At 41.7% G+C, this 10,474-nt stretch overlaps 1 protein-coding gene across 2 annotated transcripts; it reads right to left on the bottom strand.

Moving 5' to 3' along the window:
• Nucleotides 385-1,077, bottom strand: LOC109845052 (cytochrome P450 CYP71D313-like). 2 transcript variants are annotated; one of them, XM_020414237.1, is made up of 3 exons: nucleotides 904-1,077; nucleotides 692-847; nucleotides 385-618 (listed from the first exon to the last, which is right to left on the bottom strand). In XM_020414237.1, exons 1-3 carry the CDS (start codon nucleotides 952-954, stop codon nucleotides 400-402), a joined length of 426 nt encoding a protein of 141 aa, XP_020269826.1. In that variant the 5' UTR covers nucleotides 955-1,077; the 3' UTR covers nucleotides 385-399. The 2 variants fall into 2 exon arrangements, with proteins under 2 accessions (XP_020269826.1, XP_020269827.1); XM_020414238.1 differs by lacking the exon at nucleotides 904-1,077 and having other exon boundaries at nucleotides 692-857.

The raw sequence follows: 10,474 nt of genomic DNA on the forward strand, positions 1-10,474 counted from the left end.
CAAGAACAGATCGGCCTTCCTCCTTGCCGACGCCCCGAACGACTCCGTCATGTCGAGATCCTCAGGTTTCGTCCCACCGGGAAGCTCCCAGTCGAAGTAGAAGAGGAGGTTCGCGAGGGCGTGCTCCATACCTGGCTCATACCGAACGCCGTTCCCGGTGGCACGCCCTCCTGCGCCGCCGGCCGAACGGCGAGGTAATCGAAGCTTTCCGCCGCCCGCCGAGCGTCACGCCGCCGGGGCGACCATCGCAACCTTCTCTCGGCGCCTTAAAGATCTCTCCGTCTCCCAGCCTACCCTGGGCATAACCTCGCCTTATCGCCACGCGCTTCACCACTAGGCTCTACTGCCCGCGGGGACGTGGTAGCCCATCACGGTCGGGCTCGTTGCACACCCTGGCGATCAGCCAGGGAACGCGGGTGCCAGCCTCAGAGCCTCCTGCATCACTTGTTTCGTGTAGTTCAGGGGTCTCAAGTCTTCCTCTTCGATCCTTTCTCTCCTCTTCAGGATTCGCCTGACCTCCGACTGCGCCTTCTTCATTACCTCCGGGTGTCTCATCAGCTCCGCCATCGTCCATCCCAAGGTCCCGGACACCGTTGAGGTCCCTCCGCTGAACATGTCCTTGAACAAAAAAACGAAAATATAAATTAATTACAAGCGCGCTTTGGAAATTTTTAAGAGGGAAAGCGGTTACCAGGAGCACAGCTTTGATGTTCGTCTCTGTGAGAGGGAACTCAAGGCCCCCCTTCTCTTTAACCGACAGAAGAACGTCTACAAGGTCCTCCTCCCTCTTCTCGGCTCCGAGGCCGGCCGAAGCTGCTTCAGCTGCTTCCCTTCTCGCACGGTGCTCCTCCATTCGAGGCCGGCCGAAGCTGCTTCAGCTGCTTCCCTTCTCGCACGGTGCTCCTCCATTACCTGATTCAGGATCCCATCGCCGTCCCCGTGAGCCTTCTTCATCTGTGAAGTCACCCCGGTGAGCGCGCCGAGGAAACCCAGGGATGGATACAAATCCGCGAGGTTGAACCCAGAGGCCAGCTCCTCCGTCTTCCTCAACGCGGATATGAACCTTTCTCCCCGCAGCGTTACTACTTGGCAGCTAAAGGCCGTCCTCGCATGATGACTGCGCGTCCGCTGAGGACGTGAGCTTCTCGCTGTAGGTTGCACGCCGAACCCGCCGCCGCGGTAGACGCTCCTGACAGGCCGGAGACCTCCTGCTCCCTCACGGGAACGGAACGCCTTGACCCGGACAGCGCTTGAAGGAGCTCGCAGGGCTGCAAATCTTCCCTCATCTGGCGCCAGTTAACCCGCCCTTAGGCGCGCGCAGGCCTAGATGTCCCGGTGTTGCCGTAGCACATGATGGCGGGCGCGACAGATGGGGGGCGGTGAGCCAGCAAGCTGAGGTCGCTGCGTTCTCCATGATCTCTTCGTGTGCGGCTTCGGCATGAGACGCGACGACCGTGGTCGATCTCCCCGCTGCTAGCCTGAGGCAGCATGAGATCACGCGCCGGCTCGTAGAGCATACGGCATCTAGGACCCTGACCCCGAGCTGTCTTAGTGGAGAGATCCCTGAGGACGTTGGTGAGGTGCAGCCGGCCCCGCCGATGATAGCTTGGTGTATGTTTGGCAGTGGATTCGGGAGCCTTCCGGTGGACCGGGCGGGAGTCTTCTGCTTGCCAGCCTTGCGCGCGCTGTCTCTTCCGGCGGGCTCCGCCGCGAAGGGCCTTGATTCCTGACCAGAACGAGGAGGGGGAGGAGGAGGATTAATGCGACGGTCAGGGAAAGGGAAGGATGTTGGATCTCCATGCCTGGGGTCGTGTGAAGCTGATCAGGCCAAGATATATAATTGAACGCACATTAATGTATTGATCACATCAAATCTGACGTATGGGAGGAAAATGACATATGTTTTAAAGTACTCATTGGATAAAGATCCCACAGCTTAGTGGAATAGTTTAATTTGTTCACACTTCACTATCATACTCTTCGATGTAGAAATACGGGACTACTAGTTCCGTATGTTTTCAAGAGCACTAATCTTTCAGAAAACATACGGGACTAGTAGTCCCGTATATTTTCGCGAGCACTAGCACATTGAAAACATAAATGACTACTAGTCCCGTATATTTTCTGGAATGTGTTTTTTAAAGTCGACATCTTTTTAGCCTGTTGATAAAAAAGAGGTCGATTTTACTAAATATTTAGCAAAATCTGTCTATTTTTTTAATAAAAAAATTCCTTAAAATAAATGTGGATAATTATAAGTATGGTATATAATTATCACCAACGGATTACTAAATTGTAGATAGCTTAAGCTTCTCCAAATTGTTGTACATTAAAAAACTGAAATTGGAATGTGCATGCAACAGATTACTAAATTAGCAGAGTACCTAATAACAAACATCATAAATTAAGCTCACGATCAAACTTACTGCAATGCACCGGAAAACATAAATAGTGTAATTAATAGTTTGAGGATATTTCGATTGTAGCTTTATTTTGGAATTTTTAAATTTTGATTGTAGCTTTATTAATGACATTTAGGTCCATATTTTAGGATTTTAAATTTGATTATAGTTTGAGGATATTTCGGTCCATAATTAATATTTGAATCAATTTGCATTATTTATTTGTTTCTTTCTTTGTTTGTTTGTTTATCTTGTTAGTTTAAAGACATAATGATCCACTTTGCACTTGTTTATTGCTAGTAATTTTGAAAGGGTGGTATTTATGAATTTGCTGATAATTTTTTTCCGGATTTACTTGCAAATTTTGTAATTTAGAATTTTTTAAAGCTCAAGTTCGTTTAGACTGTTAATCTATGAATTCGTTATTCTCTTGTATAACTCATATGGAATTTCCACATTTGAGATGGACTTATCTGTAAATCTGTAACTATTCTTCTGGGTTTGTTTGCATTCCTTGACCTCATACGACTCTCGGAGCCATGTAGGATTTTTTTTTTTGCAGTTACACGTTCCCGGACCTATTTGAAATTTCCAAATGTGTTCGACTTATTTTGAAAAATTATAACAGCTTATGATTCCTGTAACGTTTCGGCTTTTCCATAGAAAAATGATTTGCAAATAAAGATCATGCAAGTAGGTAATTATATATTATTAATTTTTTGTTTTGTTAAGCACAAATCACTCAACGTGAAGCTCGAGTACCAGCGGACGTGGACCAGAGGCGCACCGGCACTTGTACTTGGTCTTGATTTGGGATTCAACTCATTGTGCCGTTCAAACTTTACATATGCATGCACCTGTACATATATAGTAACTTGGACTTGCAGGGCATGAATGTATAATATAAATGCAAAGATATAACAAAGTCCACATATATAATGTACCCATTTTTCTTTTTTTTTTCTTTTTTTTTGTTAGATCTACATCATAAACTTGAGATCTAAAACCATATAACCATGATTAATTCAAAGAGATTAACAAGGATCTAAAAGAGCGGAAGCTTATACCTGAATCCATTGCTTGATCTTGATTTTGAGTTTTGGATCTTCTAACCTTAGGGTTCTCTCTAAAACCGAATTTCTCTAGCTAGATGGGGGTGTAGAGAATTAGAGAATGTAACCCTAGGTTAGGGACCATAACCCCTTATTTATAGATGTTGTACTTTTGTAATTTAGCCCCTCAATAAATTACAATTACAACCTGGTATCTGCACATATGACCCCATGATTATATTTAAATACCAAATTAACCCAACTTAATTGATCACTTTAGTGGGTTATCCTGAAAGATAGCAATACACATTGATTAATCATATGTGCCCACAAATAGATTTATTAGATTAAATCCAACAATCTCCCACTTGGGCACCATATGATTCCTTAAACTGTGTATAACCTTATGAGCTCAAAAATTGCTATCACTGAAATGGTATTTCCGAACAATCTCGTCCATTGACTATATCAATATAGGATCAAAGCGGCCTTCGTCACATTTATCGTGACTCGACCCATCAATGGTCACATATACCAATACAATCAAACGACATAGATCAATCATGGATGTGCAGCATGAAAATTACATGCAATGTGATCAGTACATGTCTATTTTCAACTGGTCCTCCTTAGTGAGGTCAAAACCAAACATAATGTAACAGAGTGTCTTAACTGAAAACTTTATTCTGATCAGACAATACAAACAAACATAAAGCACCACAAATACAAACTCCCACTAAAACATAATATCCTCAAATAATACCACACCCATATGAGCAGTATGCTCATGAAAGACCTTAGGTGGTAATCCCTTAGTAAGAGGATCAGCTATCATGGAGTTTGTCCCAATGTGCTCTATGGATATCTGTCCACTCTGTACCCTTTCTTTCACAACCAGGAACTTAATGTCAATATGTTTTGACTTAGTTGAGCTCCTGTTGTTATTGGAATACATTACTGCAGATTTATTGTCACAATATAACCTTAGTGGTCTTTCAACATTTTCCAAAATGCGCAGTCCCGTGACAAAATTTCGCAGCCATATTCCCTGATTGGATGCCTCATAGCAAGCTACAAATTCTGCTGCCATAGTGGAGGAAGCTACTAGTGTTTGTTTGACACTTTTCCATGATATAGCTCCTCCTGCTAACATATAAATGTAGCCTGATGTAGACTTCCTGCTATCTTGGCATCCAGCAAAATCAGAGTCCGAATACCCAATGACCTCTAATTTCTCTGATTTTCTGTATGTGAGCATGTAATCTTTTGTTTTCTGAAGATACCTCATAACCCTTTTGACTGCTATCCAATGATCCATACCAGGGTTGCTTAAGTATCTGCCTAACATCCCAACAATGTACGCAATATCCGGACGCGTACATACCTGAGCATACATTAGACTTCCTACAGCCGAAGCATAAGGAATCTTCTGCATTTCCTGAATTTCAAGGTTACCTTTAGGGCACTGATTGAGACTAAACTTGTCTCCTTTAGCAACAGGGGTGTCACCTGGTCTGCAATCTTGCATGCCAAACCTTTTAAGTACCTTATCGATATAGCTCTTTTGTGATAATCCAAGAATACCCCGAGAGCGATCTCGATGTATCTGGATCCCTAATATAAAAGAGGCGTCCCCAAGATCTTTCATCTCAAAATTCTTTGATAGAAATCTCTTGGTTTCGTGCAACATGCCTATATCATTAGTGGCAAGCAAGATGTCATCCACATACAGAACCAGAAAAATATACTTACTCCCACTGAACTTGTGATATACACAGTCATCAACAATGTTCATCTCAAAACCGAACGAGATAACTATTTGTTGAAACTTATGATACCATTGACGAGGAGCTTGCTTGAGTCCATAGATGGATTTCCTTAATTTGCAAACCATATTCTTTGGGTCTCCTGACACAAAGTTTTCTGGTTGCACCATATAAATCATCTCATCAATGTCTCCATTGAGAAATGCAGTCTTAACATCCATCTGATGTAACTCAAGATCATAATGAGCAACAAGTGCCATGATTATTCTGAAAGAGTCTTTCGATGAAACCGGAGAGAAAGTCTCTGTATAATCAATGCCTTCCTTTTGAGTATAGCCTTTAGCCACAAGACGCGCCTTATACCTCTCCACATTACCGTTTGCATCCCGCTTGGTTTTAAAAATCCATTTACAACCAATTGGTTTTGCACCTTCTGGCAATGGGACAAGTTCCCAAACCTTATTGTCTTGCATAGACTTATACTCTTCATTCATGGCATCAATCCACTGTTGAGAGTTAGAACTTTTCATGGCCTGAGAGAAGTTGATTGGATCATCTTCTAACATTCCACTACTTTCCTCATGTTCTTGGAGAAATACAATATAATCATCCGGAATAGCATTTCTCCTTTCTCTCGTGGATCTCCTTAATGGCACTGGTTCTTGAGGTTGTTGAGTTTGTTCTTCTGGAACAGGGAGTTGTTCAACATTATCATCTTGAGGTTCCGGATTTACTTCTTGAGCAACAACAGGTATAGGAACCTGAATATTGTCAAAAGTAACTGTATGGATTGGATCTGAAGCCAATTCCTCCTCAAAACTAATGTCTCTAACCTTATTTCTCCCCCCAAACTCAACATCCTCAAAGAATGTTGCTGTTCCCGTCTCAAAAATATTCCTTATAGTGGGATCATAAAACTTATAGCCCCTAGAGCGATCAGGGTACCCAATAAAGTAGCTGCTAACTGTTTTGGAGTCCAATTTCTTTTCATTTGGCCTATAAGGCCTTGCCTCAGCTGGACATCCCCAAATATGTAAATGCTTTAAACTGGGCTTTCGACCAGTCCAAAGCTCATAAGGTGTTTTAGCAACTGCTTTACTTGGTACTCTATTCAGAATGTAAGCTGCTGTCTTAAGTGCTTCTCCCCAGAGTGACTCTGGTAAAGAAGAATGAGCAATCATACTTCTTACCATATCCTTAAGAGTCCTGTTTCGTCTTTCAGCTACACCATTCATGCTAGGTGAACCCGGCATAGTGTACTGTGGGACGATACCGCATTCCTCTAGGTATCTAGCAAATGGTCCTGGACGTTGTTCACCTGAACCATCATATCTACCGTAGTACTCACCACCACGATCAGATCTGACGGTTTTAATTCTTCTGTTGAGTTGATTCTCAACTTCAGCTTTATAGGCTTTGAACATGTCCAGAGACTCAGATTTTTCATGAATAAGATATAGGTGCCCATAACGTGAGTAATCGTCTATGAATGATATAAAATATTGTTGACCATTCCAGGATTCCGTAGGGAATGGCCCACAAATATCCGTATGTATCAATTCTAAGACATCCGAAGATCTGTTGGCACCTAATCTCTTCACTTTGGTCTGTTTTCCCTTGATACATTCAACACATACGTCGAAGTCCGAAAAATCAAGGGAATCCAAAATGCCATCAGACACAAGACGCTCAACTCTACCTTTTGAGATATGACCTAAGCGCTTATGCCATAATGTCGCCGAATTTTCCTTATTTAATTTACGCTTAGTACCACGTGATTCCACATGCAAGGATTCATTGTAAGAAGCAATTGTATCAAGCAAATATAGGTTGTCATAAATACTCAAGTAACCGGTTCCCACAACATTTGAATTAAAAGATAAACTGAATTGACTGTTTCCAAATGAACAAGAATAACCTGATTTGTCCAATACAGAAACAGAAACCAAATTCCGTCTAAAAGACGGTACTACAAAAGTATCTTTTAAATCCAAATAATAACCAGTTCCTAACAACAACCTAAAGTGCCCAATTGCTTCCACATCTACCGATTGTCCGTCGCCCACAAAGATGTGTCTTTCAACATCACTTGGCTTTCGGTAGCTCAGGCAACCCTGCATAGAAACACTTATGTGAGTAGTAGCACCAGAGTCTAACCACCAAGTGTTTCTAGGTACTGAAGCTAAATTAACCTCAGAACAGACCAAAGCAAGGAACGTACCCTTATTATCACGCCAGGCGTGATATTTTGTACAGTCCTTCTTTACATGTCCAGGCTTCTTACAGAAGAAACAACCCTGATTATCCTTATGTTGTTTCTTCTCAACTGGACCCTTAGCAGCTTCCTTATCATTCTTCCTTTTCTTGCCCTTATCCTTAGAGGCATAGGCCAAATGAGCACTTTCTGTCTTATCTTGCTTCAACCTGTCTTCTTCTTGCACACAGTATGAAATGAGCTCATTTAGAGTCCATTTCTCCTTTTGACAGTTATAACTGACCTTAAATTGGTTAAACTGTGCAGGAAGAGACAACAAAACCAGATGCACTAATAACTCGTCACAAAGATCGAGTTTAAGTGCCTTAAGCTTTGAAGCAATATGAGACATTTCCATAATGTACTCCCTGATATTTCCTTTGCCCTTATACTTCATTGAAATCAAGCGAGCTAAAAGCGTGCTTGTTTCTACCTTATCGTTTTTCGCAAAACGCTTCTCAATTTCGGCAAGGAAATCTTTAGCCTTAGTAATCCCTTCGGATTCTATGCCCCTGAAGGCTTCCGGAACGCCGCGCTTAATGATCATAAGACTCATGCGATTTGAACGCTCCCACTTCTCATGCTCCTTCTTTGCATCAGGAGTGCTATCCGCATTGAGAGGTTGGGGTTGTTCAGTTCTTAATGCATAGTCAAGATCCATGCAGCCAAGAACAATTAATATGTTCTCTTTCCAAACCTTGAAGTTTGTCCCATTTAGCATGGGAATTGAGTTGATGTTAGCAGAAATTGTTGCAGCAGATGCATTAGCTGAAATAAAACAAAAATGCTCACATCAATAACCATAATCAATAAAATTCAAATAATGACAATCCCCATCCAAGATACCGGCACAACATTAATATCAAGTCTTTGGACAGTAATATTAACTTGTAAGTGATACCTTGTTGCAATGATCAAACATTGACAATAACTCATGTCAAATAATGAAACTATCTTTGGATCGATTCATTATTCACATGTAAACCTTATAATTGTCACACGCTTATCATCGCAGATGTGTATACAGTCTAAATAAATATTAACCTTCCTTTGGGCCGATTAAATATTTACACGAAAGCATACACACAAACATCTCACATTCCTCATGAACAATCTACACAAGAGAGGTTACTTTGGCAACTTCTTGTTTCAATTAATCAATTGGAGTGAGAGACAACCTTAATACCTTAGTGTCATAATATTTGAATTAAATAATTGATTAAAAACCAAATTAGATTTAAATTAAAAAGTTTTAATTTAAATCAACTGAATTTCCAAAAACTTAATTGGGGTCTCACAGCTTAATTAGGGCCCATAACTTAATTGAATAAATTAAGTATACCAAAGTGGACCCATGAAAAGCCGAGGCTTAACCATAATGAACACGAAGTTCCCTTAACTTCGAACGCGAGGTTCGACTGTATTGAGTACGAGACTCACTTAAGCACGAACGCGAGGTTCGTCTGAAAATGAACGAACGCGAGGTTCGTTTGATAAAAGAACGCGAGGTTCAACTTGGGAACGAACGCGAGGTTCGTTTAAAAAATGAACGCGAGGTTCGACTGAAGTACGAACGCGAGGTTCGTCTGAAGTACGAACGCGAGGTTCGTCTGAAGTTCGAACGCGAGGCTCGACTGAAGCACGAACGCGAGGTTCGTCTGAAGTACGAACGCGAGGTTCGTCTGAAGTACGAACGCGAGGTTCGTCTGAAGTACGAACGCGAGGTTCGTCTGAAGTACGAACGCGAGGTTCGTCTGAAGTACGAACGCGAGGTTCGTCTGAAGTACGAACGCGAGGTTCGTCTGAAGTACGAACGCGAGGTTCGTCTGAAGAACGAACGCGAGGTTCGTTAAAAAAATTGAGCTTGACGCTCACCTGAGTTGAACGCGAGGTTCACCTTAGAACGAACGCGAGGTTCGTTAAAATTGAGCTTGACGCTCACCTGAGTTGAACGCGAGGTTCACCTTAGAACGAACGCGAGGTTCGTTGAGCGCGAAGCTCGGTTAAAATTGAACGAACGCGAGGTTCGTTTGAGGTAACCACCTCCTTAATTTTCGCCATGAACCCTTAGGGTTTCAAATTGAAACCGCCGCCGACAAACCCAAAAAACCTTTGATTTTTATTTTCAAAACAGATCCAGAATTGGAAAAAATTGAAGGAAAAATCAAAGAAAAATCCAAAAAATTCCCAAAAGTTACTGTTCACCCGAAAAAAATACTTTACTGTTCATCCGAAAAAAAAATTCGTTACTGTTCATCCGAGAACATTACTGTTCATCCGAACCCAAAAATTGAATCTTTAACCAGAGATTTAAGATCAAAAACCCAATAAAACTTAAATCCCTAAGAATTAATCAAGGTGGCTCTGATACCACTTGTTAGATCTACATCATAAAACTTGAGATCTAAAACCATATAGCCATGATTAATTCAAAGAGATTAACAAAATCAAAAGAGCGGAAGCTTATACCTGAATCCATGGATGAACCTTGAGATGGGTTTTGGATCTTCTAACCTTAGGGTTTCTCTAAATCCGAATTTCTCTAGCTAGATGGGGGTGTAGAGAATTAGAGAATGTAACCCTAGGTTAGGGACCATAACCCCTTATTTATAGATGTTGTACTTTTGTAATTTAGCCCCTCAATAAATTACAATTACAACCTGGTATCTGCACATATGACCCCATGATCATTTAAATACCAAATTAACCCAACTTAATTGATCACTTTAGTGGGTTATCCTGAAAGATAGCAATACACATTGATTAATCATATGTGCCCACAAATAGATTTATTAGATTAAATCCAACAATCTCCCACTTGGGCACCATATGATTCCTTAAATTGTGTATAACCTTATGAGCTCAAAAATTGCTATCACTGAAAAGGTATTTCCGAACAATCTCGTCCATTGACTATATCAATATAGGATCAAAGCGGCCTTCGTCACATTTATCGTGACTCGACCCATCAATGGTCACATATACCAATACAATCAAACG

The sequence above is a fragment of the Asparagus officinalis genome, chromosome 6, assembly GCF_001876935.1.
Source record: "Asparagus officinalis chromosome 6, Aspof.V1, whole genome shotgun sequence".
Lineage (NCBI taxonomy): Eukaryota > Viridiplantae > Streptophyta > Magnoliopsida > Asparagales > Asparagaceae > Asparagus > Asparagus officinalis.

Coding starts and splice junctions, on each gene's coding strand:
- LOC109845052 (XM_020414237.1), bottom strand. CDS start 954: ATGAAGAAGGCTCACGGGGACGGCGATGGGATCCTGAATCAGGTAATG. Junction 848..903: donor TCCTGAATCAGGTAATGGAG/GAGCACCGTGCG, acceptor CCTCGAATGGAG/GAGCACCGTGCGAGAAGGGA. Junction 619..691: donor ACATCAAAGCTGTGCTCCTG/GTAACCGCTTTC, acceptor TTTTTGTTCAAG/GACATGTTCAGCGGAGGGAC.